The sequence below is a fragment of the Papaver somniferum genome, chromosome 2, assembly GCF_003573695.1.
Source record: "Papaver somniferum cultivar HN1 chromosome 2, ASM357369v1, whole genome shotgun sequence".
Taxonomy (NCBI): Eukaryota; Viridiplantae; Streptophyta; class Magnoliopsida; order Ranunculales; family Papaveraceae; genus Papaver; species Papaver somniferum.
In genome coordinates this window covers 81,488,548-81,509,118 of record NC_039359.1, presented here as the reverse complement: position 1 = coordinate 81,509,118, position 20,571 = coordinate 81,488,548, and the positions used below count along the sequence as shown (strand labels likewise).

The 20,571-nt window shown below is 34.6% G+C and overlaps 1 protein-coding gene across 1 annotated transcript; it reads right to left on the bottom strand.

Annotated features, from left to right (window-relative positions):
- Nucleotides 1-3,603: 3,603 nt before the first annotated feature.
- Nucleotides 3,604-4,802, bottom strand: LOC113348185. Its single transcript, XM_026591889.1, has one exon. It carries the CDS (start codon nucleotides 4,659-4,661, stop codon nucleotides 4,002-4,004), a length of 660 nt encoding a protein of 219 aa, XP_026447674.1. The 5' UTR covers nucleotides 4,662-4,802; the 3' UTR covers nucleotides 3,604-4,001.
- Between the last annotated feature and the right edge of the window lie 15,769 nt (nucleotides 4,803-20,571).

Sequence of the window (20,571 nt, the reverse complement as noted above, 5' to 3'; positions counted from 1 at the left end):
ATCAGCTGGCGCTTAAGATTATTACAATCAGATCTAATAGAGGTGGTGAATTTATTAACAATGAACTTGATTAATTTACTTCTACTAATGGGATAAAGCATGAGATCACTTGTCCTCATATTTCTGAGCAAAATGGTTTAGCTGAAGCTAAACATAAACATATTTTGGACATTGGAAGGACATTTTTAATTCAAGCACAATTACCAAATGCTTTTTGGGTAGATTCTTTCATGAATGCAAACTATGTCATTAATAGATTACCCACTAGAGTTATTGGATTCAAGTCTCCATTTGAAGCTCTATTTGGTAAACAACCAGATTATTCTATTCTCAGAAGCTTTGGATGCTCATGTTATCCCTGGCTTAGGCCTTATGCACCAAATAAACTAGCTCCAAGAAATTCTCACCGTGTCTTTCTTGGATATAGTGCACACCATAAAGGCTATAGATGCTTAGAGCCAATTTCTGGCAGAGTTTACATCTCACGACATGTAATCTTTAATGAAGATTTTTTTCCACATAATTCTCTTATGCATGGTTCTTCACCAGCATCATCTGCTCTCATTTTTGAGAATTTTAGCAACAAGTCTACTTCCACAACTACTTAACCTCTTGCTTCAGCATCTCAGTCAGCTTCGGGCACTGCAGCTTCAACCTCAGTTCAGCATTCTGCTTCAACAACTACTTCACCTCTTGCTTCAGCATCTCAGTCAGCTTCAGACACTGCATCTTCAATCTCAGTTCAGCATTCTACTTCACCACCTACTTCTGCACCTACATTGGTCTCCAACTCTTATACTATGGTTACTAGAGGAAAGACAGGTATCTTTAAACCTAAAATGTACACAACTACTAATCATCCATTACCTACTACTTTGATGTGTGCCTCTCTACCTATCACTCCTACTTGTTTTTCACAAGCATCAAAATTCCTAAGTGGAAAGTTTCTATGCATGAAGAACATCAAGATTTGAAGGATAGTGGTACTTAGTCTCTTGTTGATCCTGAACCAGGTCAGAATGTTGTAGGTTGTAAGTAGGTTTATAGAACCAAACAAAACCCTGATGGCACTACTGCTAGACTTAAATCCATGCTAGTTGCCAAAGGCTTTCATCATCTTGAAGGTCTTGACTTTAATGAAACATTCTTTCCAATAGATAAACCCACCACTATTAGGTTGATCTTATCTTTGGAAGTTAATTTTGATTGGGATATCTTACAATTGGATGCGAGTAATGCATTTTTGCATGGTGTTCTTGTTGAAGATGTCTTTATGACTCAGCCTCCTGGCTTTATTGATCCTTCTAGACCACATGCAGTATGCAAGCTTCATAAATCTTTATATGGTTCAAAACAAGCCCCAAGGGCTTGGTATGCTAAACTACATTTAGTTCTTCTCTCTTTGGGTTTCGTTGCTTCTGCTGCTGATACTTCTCTGTTTGTGCAAAGATCTGGTACAAGAATAACCCTTTTTCTGGTCTATGTGGATGATATCATCCTTAGACAAATCCCAATGAGCAGCGGCTTGGTTTCGGCAAACACGCACAACCTTCGTTTGATCCTATAATTAGGAGATAATACGATTAAGAGATTTTGCATAAATACGAAACAATACATATGCACGAGATAGAAATTCTTACATAGGTTTGATATATAGTACGAGCCCACGAGTCCTTGTAGCCAAATAGATGCTCCGGATCAAAAGAAGTTGCGCCCCAAATTTTAACACCACGATCAAGGTCGGGTATCATGTCATTAACATGAGGAAGGTGCGAACCTTTAACTTTTAATTTTTCTTTGCCTTTGCCTTTTCCCTTTCCTTGCGTTGGTTGTTGACTTGGACCACCTTGTTCTACTACTCCTTGGCTTTGGTTTTCTAATTGGGTTGGATCAATCTCATTATCTTCCTCCTCACTTTCCTCTTCATCTTGCTCATCTTGCTCATCAACTGCTCCGGTAGATTCACGGATTACGGGTTTACTGCAATCACGACCTCTATCCCGAATTTCCCCTCTTGTATTAGCACCCAAAGGATTTTTGTTTTTCCCTCGAGAAGGCAGAGACTGAGGAGTATCAAGACCGTCCTTCCTTCTTTTCTTAGTGACAGCATCTTTACCTTTTCCTCTGTTATCTTGCTTTTCTTTAGCTTCCTTTGCTAGATCTATTGAATGAAATAAATATAAGACAACTAACTTTCATTTCTAATACCGTCATAGATACACCACATTACTGCATAGAGTCATCCTTATCGGCATACCGAAAATAGGTATCGAACATGCCGTGAGTAAGTAATGGCATGGTAAACTCAAACTAATACATGCCGGGAATAACTACCGGCATTGATAGGTAATTTTTGAGTACGCCGGTACACTTTAAAAAATTCCTGGATAACATAACACTAGTACCGGCAGACACGTAAAATAAAAACAAATGCCGGGAACTAATGCCGGCATTGTCAAAAAAGTGTCGAGGATGCCAGTACTATTTCTGAATTTCCTGGATACTAAAACTCCAGTACCTACATGGAATCTAACCTAAAATGTATATTGGTACATATAACAAAATCCTAGGATTTTCTGTTTATGAGAAGATCACTATCGGCGTATTCGTAAAAGTTTAAATCAATGCCGGTACTGGGTTCAGAAGGGGTGTTCATCCTAAATAGAATGCTGAAACTAAGTTCTGTTGTGGTCTTCAACCTAATTTAAATGCCGGAAGTAGCTACCGGTGTGGTCTTCATCTTAAATTGAATGTCGGTATGTGTTTTCAGTGTGGTATTCATATTAAACTGAATGCCAAAACAACTGAAACTCAACTGTTTCGCTTAGGGTTTCGCGATTTTGAGCTAAACCCGTAGCTACAAATCGATTGAAACACTAATTAAACAGTTTTAAATCACTTACCTTCTCACAGAAGCCATGTGTGTGAGTAGTTGATCGTCCGATAACTCTTGTTCTTCGTGTTCTTGCTCTTGAGCAATCAAATCAAGCTTCTTTTGTTGTTTTTGTTGAGCAATCGATTTTGACTTCGATTGGGCATTTGGTTTCTTTAGTGGAGGCATGGTTATGATTCGAGTAGGTTAATCGACGGAGAAATTTTTGAATTAACTATTAAACGACGATGAAGAACGATGGTGTGAACGATGAAGAAGATGAAGAAAAAAAAATTGAAACCTAACCCTAACTGAGTATGCCGGAACTGATAGAAAAATGGGGGATATTTGATTTGGATTTTGATTTTATGTTTTAGTTGAAAGGGTATAACAGTCTTTTCATAATGTTTTTAAATTAATCTAAGGGTGTTTTAGTATTTTCGGCCCAAAAAACATCCCTTAGCAGACACCTTTGGTTGGGAGAAGTAATTCATATCCCGATTAGTTTCCATATCCCAATTGGGCGTTCGTAATTATAGGTAGTTTTATATATATCCAAGGACCGACAGTATAATTAGTTTACATATATCCAAGGCAGAGTTATGCTATTGCAACCAGTAAAAGACAGAATAACTATGGCTACGTTGATAAAATGAAATTTAAATCTAATTATAATCACAAGAACAATAATAACTATGGCTACGTTGATAAAATGAAATTAACAAAAATTATAATCACAAGAACGATAATATTAGCATAATTACTGAATCAACCAGTGAAAAGAAAACATTACAGAGTTATGCTACTGCAACATGAAGCAGTAGTATAGCAAAATAAAATAAAATAAAGTAATAATAGTAAAAAAGATCAGACAAGGAATCTTTACCCAGCCGGAGACATAAGTTGATGGGTTTTCTCATTAGCTAATTAACTAATTAGGTGGCCATGGATTAATGAAGTGTTATAGCTAGGTTTAGTTCTACTACCCATTTATTTGACTAAAATACATTGAGAGACAATTAATCTTCTTCAAATGCTTCTTGCCGATGTAAGTTGAAATTGAACTCCAGACCTCCTGGTACAACAACCATGGCCAATTCGAGTATTGGACACTTATTACAAACTCTAGCTAATTCTTCATATAATTGTTGGGTACCTCTTTTTCGATCTTTTCGTTCATTTCTTTTGTAATCGCAGGAATACAACTAGCAGTCCTCATAATCCCACCTTTATGAATGACTTTTCCATCTTTAACATCTCCTCTTTCTCTAGGACTGTAGGACTTGGCCCTGCTGATTCTCCCATCCAATCTTGGACTCTTTTTGAGTATCTCTCTCACGGCTTCAGCTTGATATAAAGCTGGATAAGCTCTGCCAAGGCTATTAAACTTCACACAAGCATTCATATGTGATGTTAATGCTTCTTCTTTTTTTCCTCCATTTTTCTCTAACTCTTCTTTCACTGCTTCAGAACATAAGCCACATATCCATTTACCCGAAAACTTATCACGTACTCGTTGGATATATTGTGGTGTGCACTCTTCTGACATTCCACAACACTCGCATTTTGCATCTTCAACTTCGGAAATCGGTGGAAGTTTTACACCATTTTGATGTTGATCTAGTATTGCCGCCGCAGATTCTTTGCTGAATTCGAATGAAATATCAGAAGTTGTTCTTTTCAATCCATTCATTGATAGCCTTGGTGGTTTGCAGAAGTTCTTGTTCCTAGTAGTGCTTGTAGTAGTAGTAATGTAAGAACCGACTATCGTTTCTCCGTTTGGTGCCATAATATAATCCACCCGCAACTTGAAAATGTAAAGAGCACTAGTACAAAAATATCACAAATTTTCTTCTTCTTTTTGGTGGGAGCTAGAAGTTTGAAAGTAGCTAGGGTTTCATGAAGAGCTAGCTTGATAAGTTTGGATGAAATTTTTCTTACTAACTTTAAGAACCCTAAGAGCTTATTTATATGATCCGTTGCATGCTCTACCTATGTAGGGGTTAATAGAAGCTTAAGTATATGTGGACTATTGTTAACTCTCGTGTTTGCTATTAATGTAGAAAGAAAAAGTCACTTAGTTATGTAGATTGATCATGAAAACCCTGGATTTTTCATGAACGAAAAGGAAGTTATATGAGAAAGTAATTTTCACATTAACATGTAGAGATAGAGAAAAGTTGTGGATGTAGAAAAAAACGTATATAATGAAGAAACGAGAGTATTACCACCATCAATCATCTAGTCAACTCACTTAGACCACACATTACGAATTATTTCTCTCAGTATGACTTACGAATCATCTTTTGTACGTCTTTTACTATTAATGAAGTCGACCAACTTGCGAACATTATTTTTTATGGTTGTCTTCTAAATCTGAAGATTTGGGGCCTTAAAAGTTGATTGAGAATTATTTAATTAATTTTGTTCATTGAGAGCAGCAACAAAATAAACTGTGCCAATATCTACCAATGAACAATTCAAGAAAAAAGAAGAAAAAAATGCATAAAGTATATCGAGCAAAACATGCACGCATTAGTTGTTGTTTTGTCACGTTGATAGGTTAGGAAAATTTTACACAAATTTGGTTAAAAAGACCAAAATCAATAATTTTTGGGTGAAATTGACAGTTAGATTTTGATACTGTTTAAATGGACAAAAATGTACAAATAGGCAGGATGTAACCAGTTTCATCGTGCCCATTTTCAAATATTTTTTCTTATTTTTAATTTACACATGATGTATCCAATTTCATCCTTGCTATTTTTTAAATTTAAGCTTTTTTTTTTGGCCACTTCACCCAAACTATTTTTTACTCGTCCATTTGAGCCGTGATTTAAAAATATTTGGACAAATGACCCATTTTTCGAAAATTTTAGTGTTACCGAACTTTGAATTAGTTGAATAAAAATATTAAACATCCGACATTTTTATGATTCTATACAAGCCGGATATATGAATTCTGATTTTGTGTATTAATGCGAGAACTGTGAATTGGGATTTGGGTTTCCCGGACGAATTGATACAAAATCACCTGAAAGTAAAAATACACGAAAAAGCTTTTTCTAAATGAAATAAATATGCTTGAGCTCTATCATTCACGGGCTAGCTTATTAAAGCCACAATAATAGTTATAGTAGTTACAGTTATAGCTTTTTTAGTTCCTTGGTTCTGTATTTCTCCTAACCTATACATAATACATATACATGGTACAAAAACGACTGATTGAGTGATTGATAGATGGAGATGAAAAAGCATATCCTAAACACGAGAATAAAAAATGACCATGCATTCAGAAGGGAGGAGAGTTAGGCAGCAGATGCATGAGGATGCCGACATGTGAAAAGTAGAACTCGCGCTAGTGTGTACAATTATATGAGTCACAGGAATAAATCATTATATAAATAGTTGATGAAGCTTTTCGAATCACAGATTTCCTGAATTAACAAATATAAACGAATGAAGAAGAAGCAAAAAGTGGAGTGTATAAATTGGTTAGTTCATTTGATCCATTGAATTGATATGGCTAATTGGTTTGAGAGCGGTACTTAACAGTTAGGATGTATTATAAAAGTGACGTGATCAGTGGCGGAACTGAAAAATTAAGTTTGGGGTGGCTTGAAAACTTAATGGAATTACGGGGGTGGCTTAAGCCTGAATTTTGGCATGATTTTTTATTTGTCAAGCACAAAACCACTGTCAAATTTTGTATTTTCCTGGACTTTGGGCTGGAGCCCAAGTCAATAATAGATCCGCCCCTGGACGTGATAGTTATGTATGGTGCATGTAGCTAGAGTTCCAAGTAACTAACCATCTGATTACAGTTTGCATCTTCCTGTGAAATGAACTGAGCACATGCAAAGCCCAGATATACTCACCAATAATTTCCCTCTCATTCATCGAACCATGTTTTAGGGCATTGCCTAAAACTTTGAGGGCATATAAACCAATAATCTCATCTAAGGTGTCCTTATAATGAGTATCCCTTGGATAGTTCAATTACTTATGTACCCTTCAACCATTTTAATTACTAATCTACCCTTACTCTTAATATAAAAACCTGAAATCAGTTTTAAGAAAATCAAAATCAGTTTCTATATCATTTCTTCATCTCTCTAGTCGAACCCTTCCTCTCCTCGCGAGAAAAAAAATTTCATCCTCGTGATTAATCGTCGATTCGCGAAAATTTGATCGTCGATTAAACTCAACTATATAATGGGTCGTACAAAGGAAAGGGAAACTGGTAGGCATTCAAAATCGTCTTCATATCCTTCAAGTGAAGAAGAAGAACCAATTGAACCTGAAATTGAACCACAAAATCAACCAATCAAAGCACCAACTCCTGAAATGAGGATAAGAAAGTAAGTTCTACAAACCCAATCTCCTATTTGATGTTTTTAATCGATTCAATAGGGTAAATTCCAAAAAACTTAGGGTTTTAGACGATTACAGAACAAGGTCGGGTGCATATTGTTAGATGAAGATTGACCCTCCTCATCCATTGAATAGGGTAAATTCCAAAAAACTTAGGTTTTTTAAATGAAGATTGACCCTCCTCATCCATTGAATCAAATACAAGCTTTTTTCTCACCTTCCCCTTCTCCTTCTCCAAAAAAACCTAACTTTTTTTTTCTTACTCAAAAATTTTCATCTACACAAATTTATAACTAAATAATCTTAATCACTAATCATTAATCATTAATCAAATTTTTTATAACTAATCATTAGTGTTAGGGCACTGCTCGGTCGAACTCGCATGTGTTTCTATCTCAAGCATGTTTGTCAATGTTAGTGATCAAAACTATAAGTCTTGATTTCTAGCCTATTTATAGATGTCTCGGACTAGGACATAGATAGTGTCGTTGAGCTTAGATTTCACTGAGTTCACCATTTGAAGACGAAGAACTACTAAGGGGAGCTTGTGGAACTTCTTCGACAAAAGCTATGCGGAGACTTGAACTCATCTATCACTTGGAAAGTTTATTTCTGTTATCTCCTATATTGAGACATAAGTCGTGTTATGATATAGTTTTCTCTATACACATTTGAGATTTTGAGCTGAGTATATCTCGCTTACATATTTCTCGAAATATGTGTTGGTAAGCTTTCGCTTCGACCAAGTTCATCTTATATGATGAGAAAAATGCCGAGTAACATCTTGCATGGTTTGTGTGATACAATCATTTGATGTAGGCTTGGAATGTTTCGATAATGATTATTACAATATCTTGAAAATTTCTTTGATGCTAATAGTGTGTGAAAACGGCTATTGTCATTATAGAAGAATGTTTCAACGATTAAAATAAAGAGTTGAGAATGTAACCATGTTTGGATATAAGCATATATAGTGTGTTCGCACATTAGTGTGTAAATCCACAAACCGGGAACCAAGTGTATGCATATGTGTGTATACCAAACTGGTGAAGGATACAAGATAAGTATGCTTACCCGTACGCATACTGGCGGAAGTTTTCGAACTGAAAATATCTGCTGAGTTTGGGAATCAAAAACTCCTAAACTAGTCACCTTAAGTATGTGTACCCGTAGGCATACTGGCGGAAGTTTTCGAACCGAAAATTTCTGCTGAGTTTGGAAACTTAACAAACTCAAATCTGGTTGCTTAAGAACGCATACCCATACGCATACTTAAGCTGGTTACTTTGTCAAATCGGTCAGTTCATGGACTTAAACATTTAAATCATAAGGAATGCAATCTTTGAAAACCGTGGCTATAATGTTCATGATTGATTCAAGTGAATCAAACCGATTTGGTTTCAATTGTGTTTTCAGTAACAATTGAACAACTCTTTAACTAGTTTCATTTGAGTCATTTGAACTAGTTATGGTTGAGATGAATAAGGTTGATATGAGAGTAACCATATGGCTAACCTTGGTTAACTATTTGTGAACCAACATGGTGTACACGTTTAGGTACGGTTACATAAACCTAAATGAGGGTACATTTCATTTGTGTGCAACAAGCTAAGTTCGATCTAACGGTTGAAAGATATTAGCTTGGTTGAATCAGGTTTTTCATCTAAAGGTGATTATTGAATGCTTTGTTACCAAGGTAACTTGGATTGCAAACCCTGATTTGAAAACTATGTAAAGGAGAACTCTAGCAACTGGTAAACCTAATCCCCATACCTCCTGTGTGTTACTAGTTGTATAAATAGAGTCGATTCTCTTTTAATCTTAGATTTCTTCTCGATACCCTGTAGGTTAACGACTTGAAGACTTCATTGGGATTGTGAAGCGAGACCAAACTATTATCTTTGTAGTTGCATGATCTGATCTTGCTGTTTCTATCGTAATGAGTACAATTGAAATAATTGTCTCGAGATTTTATATCTCCAATAGGAAAGATAGAAGAGTAATCACAAACACCTTCGTCTCATTTTTTGTGATTACATGATAACTTGTTTCGCTAGTCGATTAAGTTTATTGTAAGATGATTGATAATACTAGAATGTTCTTCGGGAATATAAGTCCGGTTTATCAATTGGTTACTTTTCACCTTGATTTATCAAAAGACGGAATAAAAACTCTTGGGTATTTCTGTGGGAGACAGATTTATTCAATCTTATAGACTTTTCTGTGTGAGACAGATTTGTCTATCAAGTCTTCGACTTTGGGTCGTAGAAACTCTTGGTTGTGGGTGAGATCAACTAAGGGAATTAAGTGCATAGTATCCTGCTGGGATCAGATACGTAAGGAGTGCAATTGTACCTTGAATCAGTGTGATATTGATTAGGGTTCAACTACAGTCCAGTCCGAATTAATTGGTAGTAGGCTAGTGTATGTAGCGGCTTAATACAGTATGGTGTTCAATCTGGACTAGGTCCCGGGGTTTTTCTGTATTTGCGGTTTCCTCGTTAACAAAATTCTGGTGTCTGTGTTATTTCTTTTCTGCATTATATTTTGTTATATAATTGAAATATCACAGGTTGTGCGTTAAGCTCAATCAATTAGAATATCCAACCTTGAGTTGTTTATTTACATTGATTGACACTTTAACATTGGTCTTTGGTACTGTTCAATTACTTCCTCTTATATTCAATCGGGCTCGTAGATTTCTATTTGCTGATTGTGGATTTAATTAAGATTTAGAGATATTAAACTGTTTGATATACTTTATCCTAGATTGAGTATGACTGTCTAGTTGATTCTCTAGAAAGTGTATTGGAGTAAGTCCTCTCAGATTTCCAAACGAATTGTTGGGTGTGGTTGTTAGACCCCCGCATTTTCAATTGGTATCAGAGAAGGAAAACACGTTAAAGACCTTACAAGTCTGTGTTGTAGCGATCTGAGGATGGACGATATTTTCTCTAATAAACGCATCGCCAGAAAAAAAATTGTTTCTATTAATGAGAAAGATTTTTCAATCTCGAATATAGAAGAACCTTGTGTTCCAAAGAAACAGACATACATTGGCAAGTGTTACCCTGACTACTTTACTGACGAGTCTGACTTTGAAGTTAAAAGGAATACAACCAAAGAGAGTACAGTGATTCTGAAACTTGTTAGAATCCAGGATGATAAAGTCAATCGGTTGAAACACAAAGTCAATGTCCTTGTTGGTATGGTAAATGAGCGTGACTCTCTTCTAAAAATCCTTTGTGAGGAAAATGCCTCTGTTTGTCCTTCACAGAACTCTCATGATGAAAAACACATAGAGGATGATTTGGAAATTGAACTTGTTTTGAGTAAACTCTCTGTTCAATAATGTTCGAAAGAGTCCACAATACCAACTGCTTCTGATAAAACTGTAAAAGTCTCTGTCTCAGAAGAAAAACAAAAATCCCTTCCTGTTGGAAATAATGTGGTTGTATTTCCTCGAATCAAGGAAGGTCCACATCACTTGGAAGGAAGAAGTCTCCCAACAATAGTGTTGAGTTTGTTCCTTATAATCACTCATGTGATCATAAAGTATGTCTCTTTTGTGAATCAAAAGGTCATGGTGAACAAAAGAAGATATCTAGGTTGAATGACAATTCTTTCAGTCGTCTTCAACGCACCTTATACTTAATTCTCAAAGGTGTAACTGACATTCGTATGTCTAAACCAATTGGATTTAGTACTTACCCTATGTATTCTACCAGGAAAGTCAGTTCGAAGTGTTCTTAAATGTTCAAGAATCTAACAGACTCCCCAATGCTGATCGATCAAGAAGAACTCATGATTTTTCTTCTTTCAAAAAGGGAGATTACATTGTTCATGATGTGAGAAAGGTACCATAAGAAGAAAGCAAAAATGGAGGTATGAAAGACAACTTAAAAGGGATAATTGAAGAATATAAAGAAATTATCAACAGGATGTTTGTTCCCTATGGCCAAAGTTCTTCAGGTAAGAATCAACATTATGCGTCATATTCTGATGATAGTAAATTTTATGATAACTTTTCACATCATAATGGTTTTCCTCTAAAGATCAGGAAAGAGGTTTAGCCGGAAACGACGTTCATTTTATGAGCTCAAGGCTCATACTTGTGCCAAATAATCACAAGGTTGAAACCTCACTCTCTTTAAAAATCCTGACAGAGTGAGAAGTATTCAGGTAATCTGACGGCAAAATGTTTCTCTGACTTTCTATGCTATTTTCTTATCGTTCTTAGCTGGATGATCATTGACAAACACTTCTACTTAAGCATTTATCCTTTGTTGTGTCATAGTTCTAACTTGTTTTGATGTGTCAAAACTGCCACTCTTACTCTAAAATTGTCCTGTATAAATACAATTTTTTGAGCTAAGATCTGCAAACATTATCAGTGTTTTGTTGCATCTATTGAGTACCTCTCTTTTTGAGTTGTTTATGAATAATGGTCCGAGTTCGGGTTCGTACGGGTATCCTTGTTAATGTCGCGAAGCAACTTTAGAAACCCTAACCTCAGGGTTTCTGTGAAACCATTTAAATACCAAACCCACATGTTGAAAAGTACGCATACTTCAAGCTACTTTTTGTCAAGAATGGGATCATATTCAGGAACTTGTTATTTTCCAAGAGGATTTATCAATAAGGGGTTTGGTCTCACACTCGAGGAGAAGGAAAAAGGAACTCTTGTGTAAATTGATCACACTTCTTTTCCTAATATCTTGTCTGTTATTGAGGATGATGAAGAGATTTCTAATGAAGTTGTTCAAAACTTTATCGAAAAGTTTAACAATGCAAAGTTGTTGCTTATGAACACTCTAAAAGAGCTAGATGGGTTAAGAACCGAATTGATAAAGGTCAACACCGAACTCGCTCTAATGAAGACACGTCTTAAGGATCGTCTTATTGTCGTGTCTGAGGATGCTGTCAATTCTGTCTGTCACAAGCTTGAAGGTCTTGGAACCAGTGAAGCTTCCGTACCGAAACTATAATTTTCACTCTTTGTTTTAGAGTTGTTTTTGATTTTGTCTAGTAAATCTTATTTTTATGTTTTTAGAAGAATAACTAGGGTTTGGAATAGCCATTATTGTGAGTACACAAAGCTATGTCCAACGATTTTCATCTTCGATGTTTTTAGATTTATTTACTTAAATTCTAATTGTTTGGAAGATGATTTTTGCAATTTTAATCTTTATGATTTTATATATTGCAAACTGTTATTGGATATGTTGTTTACGTCCGTGAACCTGTGACTGTCCCATACTTGTTCAAAAGTTATCTCTATTATGTCAGTATGAATGTATTGATAGAAGATAGAATGAACTTTTGACATTACAAAAGTTAAAGCCTTTTATGTCATTGTTTTGATGGAAGAAAGGATAAGACTTTTGTTTACAAGGATTAAGTATATTATATATCATTGGGCAAATGGTGATGGAAAATAGAATGAATCCTTGTCTATTCCGCAGTATTGGTCGATCTCCGATCCACATCTTTGTGAATATACTATGTTTCTCCGTAAGGTTCCTTATGTTTGGGCATGACCAATTGAATTGATCATTCTCTTGTGGTCAGTTTAGTTATTGCTCCGTAAGTTCTTTTATGTCAAGCATGACCAATTGAATTGATCACGTTGTGGTTAATTTAGTTGTGTAATTCCGATTGAATTAATTATGAGTTTTCTTGTGATTAATTTAATTGTGCATTTCAATTGGATTAATCATGAATTTTTATGGATAATTCAATTGAATATTTTGGATTCAAATTCATGTTTTCATGTGATTTGATTTTGTCCAAATAAATCCTTCTTTTCTTGTGAAAATAAGGTCGTCTTTGTTGTTCTTTCGGGAATGACATTTTATGGGGGACAGTTCATTTTGAACTTGTGCTTAATTGCCAAATCTTTGTGGGGAGTGCGGCTGTGGAATATCTGGGATTATCTTGTATCTTTATAAACTCCTTGATGAATGCATTTAGCTTCGGCTTTATGATGGCATCTAAATAAGTTGATATGGTATTCTCTTTTGGTCATGAAATATCTCTGTGAAAATTTCATGAGGATCCCACTAGTTTTCGTACCTTTGCCAATTTATATTGACAAAAAGAGGGAGAATTAATGTGTAGTGTGATACTACAAATACATATGATCTACGAATCATTATGTAAGGGGGAGTGGTTTTCATATTGAGATGAAGTATTGACTAAGGGGGAGTGACACATATTACCATAGTATTGTTGTCAAAGTTATGATACGATTGAACTTTCATGATGTGTAATAATACTATGACATTGTATAACAATGATTGAGAGCATTTTGTTTTCTCATTGTTACTGCTACGGATCTTCAACAACTGTGATGCTGAACTTACAACCTTTAGGATCATGGAGTATTTGGAAGTGACGAGAGATTTCGAGTTGCGTTGAAGATGCCAAGGAGATCACGCATTTGGATGAGAAGCTACAATTTCTATCTATTTTGTAATCCATATGTATTGAAAGTTTTGTCACTAAAATTGACAAAGGGGGAGATTGTTAGAGCACTGCTCGGTCGAACTCTCATGCGTTGCTATCTCAAGCATGTTTGTCAATGTTAGTGATCAAAACAATAAGTCTTGATATCTAGCCTATTTATAGATGTCTCGGACTAGGACATAGATAGTGTAGTTGAGCTTAGATTTCACAGATTTCATCATTTGAAGACGAAGAACTACTAAGGGGAGCTTGTGGAACTTTTTCGACAAAAGGTATGTAGAGACTTGAACTCATCAATCACTTGGAAAGTCTATTTCTACTATCTCCTATATTGAGACATAAGTCTTGTTACGATATAGTTTTCTCTATACACATTTGAGATTTCGAGCTGAGTATATATCACTTACATATTTCTTGAAGTATGTGTTGGTAAGCTTTCGCTTCGACCAAGTTAATCATATATCATGAGAAAATTGCCGAGTAACATCTTACATGGTTTGTGTGATACAATCATTTGATGTAGTCTTGGAATATTTCGATAATGGTTATTTCAATATCTTGAAAATAGCTTTGATGCTAATAGTGTGTGAAAATGGCTATTATCATTATAGAAGAATGTTTCAATGATTGAAATAAAGAGTTGAGAATGTAACCATGTTTGGATATAAGCATATATAATGTATTCGCACATTAATGTATAAATCCACAAACCGGGAACCAAGTGTATGCATATGTGTGTATACCAAATTGGTGAAGGATACAAGATAAGTATGCGTACCCGTACGCATACTGGCGGAAGTTTTTGAACCGAAAATATCTGCTGAGTTTGGGAATTACAAACTCCTAAACTAGTCACCTTAAGTATGCGTACCCGTACGCATACTGGCGGAACTTTTCGAACCGAAAATTTCTGCTGAGTTTGGAAACTTAACAAACTCAAATCCGGCTGCTTAAGTCTGCATACCCGTATGCATACTTAAGCCGGTTACTTTTTCAAATCGGTCAGATCATGGACTTAAACATTTAAATCATAAGGAATGCAATCTTTGCAAACCGTGGTTATAATGTTCATGATTGATTCAAGTGAATCAAACTGATTTGGTTTCAATTTTGTTTTCTATAATAATTAAACAACTCTTTAACTAGTTTCATTTGAGTCATTTGAACTAGTTATGGTTGAGATGAATAAGGTTGATATGAGAGTAACCATATGGCTAACCTTGGTTAACTGTTTGTGAACCAACATGGCGTACACGTTTAGGTACGGTTACATAAACCTAAATGAGGGTACATTTCATTTGTGTGCAACAAGCTAAGTTCGATCTAACGGTTGAAAGATATTAGCTTGGTTGAATCAGGTTTTTCATCTAAAGGTGATTATTGAATGCTTTGTTACCAAGGTAACTTGGATTGCAAACCCTGATTTGAAAACTATGTAAAGGAGAACTCTAGCAACTGGGAAACCTAATCCCCATACCTCCTGTGTGTTACTAGTTGCATAAATAGAGTCGATTCTCTTTTAATCTTAGATTTCTTCTCGATACCCTGTAGGTTAACGACTTGAAGACTTCATTGGGATTGTGAAGCGAGACCAAACTATTATCTTTGTAGTTGCATGATATGATCTTGCTTTTTCTATCGTAATGAGTACAATTGAAATAATTGTCTCGATATTTTATATCTCCAATAGGAAAGATAGAAGAGTAATCACAAACACCTTCGTCACATCGTTTGTGATTCCACGATAACTTGTTTCGCTAGTCGATTAAGTTTATTGTGAGGTGATTGATAATACTAGGCTATTCTTCGGGAATATAAGTCCGATTTATCAGTTGGTTCCTGTTCACCTTGATTTATCAAAAGACGGAACAAAAACTCTTGGGTATTTCTGTGGGAGAAAGATTTATTCAATCCTATAGACTTTTCTGTGTGAGACAGATTTGTCTATCAAGTCTTCGACTTTGGGTCGTAGAAACTCTTGGTTGTGGGTGAGATCAACTAAGGGAATCAAGTACGTGGTATCCTGCTGGGATCAGAGACGTAAGAAGCGCAATTGTACCTTGAATCAGTGTGAGATTGATTAGGGTTCAACTACGGTCCAGTCCGAAGTTAATTGGTAGTATGCTAGTGTCTGTAGCGGCTTAATACAGTGTGGTGTTCAATCTGGACTAGGTCCCGGGGTTTTTCTGCATTTGTGGTTTCGTCGTTAACAAAATTCTGGTGTCTGTGTTATTTCTTTTCCGCATTATATTTTGTTATATAATTGAAATATCACAGGTTGTGCGTTAAGATCAATCAATTAGAATATCCAACCTTGAGTTGTTGATTTACATTGATTGACATTTGAACATTGGTCTTTGGTACTGTTCAAGTACTTCCTCTTATATTCAATCGGGCTCGCAGATTTCTATTTGCTGATTGCGAATTGAATTAAGAGTTAGAGATATTAACCTCTTTGATATACTTTATTCTAGATTGATTCTGACTGTCTAGTTGATTCTCTAGAAAGTGTATTGGAGTAACTCCTCTCAGATTGCCAAACGAATTGTTGGGTGTGGTTGTTAGACCACCGCATTTTCAATTAGTATTAACATTAATCCTAAAAGGAAGATTTGCCATTAATAAAAATATTTGGTTAAGGGGTTATTGATTTTGATATTAACAACTAGATTTTGTCTTTATTCAGTATGCCCTAAAGTTTTAGGTATGCTCTAAAACAAGGTCCCATTCATTACTACAAGGTCACTGACTAATTAACGGAAGCTGCCACAGGCGGGATAAATGGGCTCGGACAGATATGGGACAAAAGGTGGCGTCCTTGGGACAATAGATTAACAGGGGCATGTTTCTGTGTGCAGACATAGATGGACGCCACATCATTTCCTCTCTCCCTTTCTTCTTGTCCCATATATGGATTATGTTTTTTTTCCTTTGTTGTTGTCACAGCTTTAGCATTTTCCCTAACTAACTATTGTTAGTTCATTTTCTTTTCTACTTTTTTGTCCGAAAGTGGATTTTTTTTTATCGAAAAGAAAGAGGAAGAAAAAAAACAATATATGGTTCTGTATAAGAGAGGTTAGATGTACTCTTCCAAAAGAGCATTTTCGGCAGTTGTTAAAAGTGTTAATTTTATTGCACACTTAAGATTTCACACCCAATCAGGTAAAATCCATCCCCAATATTCGGATAAATTATGGAGATAAATTTGACAACCAAAGGTTAAAAGAAAAGTATACTTGTCGCTAAACCTCCATGTATTTCTACACAATCATTTTTTTAACCTAAAATTCCTATCATAGGTTAGAAACGGCCTTGGTCTATCTTACTAATTGGACTAAACAGATTATGGGTTCCGAGATCTCCATGCGAAGCATACTTTTACCTTGAGTTACCTAATAGAGGAAGTCTTTTCTTCGACTCTTCAGGTTTGAGAATTTAGATTATGTTTATTCACATCTGAAATTCATGGAAATATCACATCTGAAATTCATGGAAATGCTATTCTAATTACGGGAGATGGCTTTTATGATGTAAGGTCATATTAAACCTTAATAGCGGACTCTATCTTGGGATTCACGTGTGTATACCAGATTGGTTTTAGATGCAGGGATACTAAAGGAGCTGAGTAATTAGGGGTAGTTTATTTGGAAGTTGCGGTAGTCAATTTGTATAAAGGCTTAATTCTAAGAGTATCCAAAACTGGATTATAAAAGCATTCCTAGTTAAGAAAAATATTGTGTTCTATTTCGACATAAAAGTTACTTTAATTATAAAAGCATTATGCCTAGACTTGTATGCTTGAAGGACATTGGATTAGAAATATTTGTGGTGTACTCAGTACCCTTGTCTTTTCACGAACTGCACAAATCAGTTCATGTACCATAGAATGAAAAAGTTTACAGGAACATCTCAAAATTGACCAGTTCGTGAATTGAGAAAATCAGTTCGTGTAAACAAGCTAATTGATATTTAATTCATCAAGTCTATATTTATAAGCTTAAGTTCGCAGACTAAGCAAATTAGTTTGTGAACATAAAAACTAACTTGATGACTCTTTATGAACTTATTATGCACTTGCAATATGTCGAACAATAAAATGTTCTCATTCTATTATGCAACAAGTTCTATCTTAAATCGAGTTATAACAAGTAGAAGCTTGTATTCGATATTTTTTCTGCAATGTTCATCATAATTCTAAAGTCACACGACATGTCTGAGTAAATAGAATGGTAAATAATATGAGTAAATAGAATAGTCAGTCTTCAATACCTTTGTCGATATAGGCGTCTCTGTTGTTCTTCAGTCATTCAATCTTCAAGGTCGATTGGTGAATTCTGATACTCAACTACCATGATCTATTAAAATTCTGAGACTAGCCTTAGTTGACTATAAATTAATATGTAGTTTTGATTAACTAAATTTGACAACTAGGTTGACATACCAAAACTTACGAGTTTGACCGAATGATGCTCTAACAGATATCATCACTAGTATCAATCTCGATACTTGGGATTTGCGATCCCATGAAAGATCGGTTCAGGATCAGGGATCCTTTTCTGTCAAATAGGAAGGGTTGTGGCAAAAAATATATTATTTTTATGCTCTAGATCCATTATTCATTGTATGGAAAGTATTGTTGGATATTTTTGAAATCAAAGTCTAACAACTTCGGGAACCAATCTAAATGGGCATCAAAAAATATTTTGGATAAGATTTTAACTAACTTCGATGACAGTTTCAAACGTATTTCACAGAAATTTCCAAAAATTACGAATAAGAATTTATGTTTCCTTGTATTACTAACTTAAATTTGGTAAAAAGAAATTATTTAACCTCCAAATTTCATGGGTCTAAAACTTTCCATACTAATTTACCTATAATTACTACAACTCATTTTTTCCTTTACGAAACAGGAATTGAATTCAACTTATTTTGGCACATTTCAGGAGTTTAGTCTAAACTATTAGTTTTTCTCAATCAATCATTTGTTCTTTAGTTCAATCAATATTATTTGTAAAATCATTTATCCATGTAATTATGATTAACTCTTAATTTATTGATTATTGTATGGCATGTTAGAATTTATGTTGTTTACTTTTTTTATTATAGGGCATTATTTTTGGATTGGACTTCAGGGCATGATATTCTCAGAGCTATCCCGGGTTTCAGTTTGTGTACAAATTGATGTTACTTTTTGGTTTGATTATCTCAAGTGGTAATAAAAAAGAACATATTAGTTGCGTATAAATGATGTTATAGTTCTGTTTGATTCTTTTAAGTACTAACGGAAAATATAATACACTACAAGGACATATGGCTTTAGTGTACAATTTTTTGTGACAAATAAAAATGTGTTTATAAAATATATAGTTATCAAGAAAAAAATAAAGTATATCACTATAAATCTTGTTCTAGAGATAACCACTAAACCTAGTCTTAAGCAAATGTTAACGATTATCTCGATATACTTTTTGCAAGTTAAAAAGGCGGGGATTTAACCATTTAGGAAAATAAGACCCAACCAGATCTAAATTGTTCTTCCCACTGTTTTCGGCGATGCTCTTTCTTATCTATTTCAACTTTCTAGAGAGAGAGATCAAACTAGAGAGAGAAGAGAGTGAATTCAAACCTCATGCTTTAATAATGTTCAACTAACTCCTCTATTCATCTTCTAGTTTTTTTGTAAACTTTTAGAAAACAAAAAATAACATGAATCAAAAACTCTTTCAAGTTTTCCTTTAAAACTTTCACAAATCATGAATGAATCTAGAGTTGTTGTTCCTAAGACTCGTAAAACACTGGTTTCCAAACAAGCAAAACCAACTTCCATAATCAAGTCATATGAACAAACCCAATTGAATTCGGATCTGATTCAAGAAACTATTGATATATCATTTGATGAAGATGAAGAAAAAATTACTTCAACTGAGGAATCATCTGATGAAGATGAAGAAAAAGCTACTTAAACAAACTATGAGATGGATAGAGAGACGAGAAGGATAAAACAAAAAGCAACTGAGATCGATGATCGGCATGATGCACTTGTTATGCCTTGATATTTAAATTTAAAATAAGATATCTATAAAACATTATAATATCTTTAGAATTAAATGAAAATAACATTATTTGGTTATAGAAAAATGCTAATTACCCATTATATATATTGCGTTGAAATCTTGTTAAGATAGATCTGAATATATAAAAAATGATATATGAAACAAAATTTATAATGACAATGCGGGTTGACACCATAATATATATTTTTACATCAAATCTAACACATGAAACATATTTTTATGACTAACATGATTATAATGCACATAATAAATATATTAAAAAAACTAAATTTAGGAAGGAGGTATGTGTTACCAATTTTATGAGATCGTTAAGCAAAAATACTTTTTAATCTCCACGACCTCCAATAACATACAGGGACAATATCATTAAGTATTCAGATGTATTTCAATAATGTTCTTATTGTTGTTGAATTCAATAAGCTTAATTCAAGCTTATATATTATTTGTTGTAAAAAAAATCCACTAAACTAGCTACTTATCATGAAATCTCTTTACATGGGAACGGGACCGGCGAAGGACCGATTGGAATGCGTTGTAATAATCACCATGAACTATGACAATATCGGGAAACTCTTACCTCAGCTCTTGTAGTGAACACTATAAATAATTGTTGTGATACCTTAGAAACTCATTTAAACCTACTAAGCATCCCATATCGTTATATGCTCTTCTATTTTGGCTATGAACTGAAGCGAGATATATTGGTATCAGTATGCATCCGACTAAGAGATTACCTGGAACAACTATATGTGCCTAGCTCCAACTATGATGACATCCTTC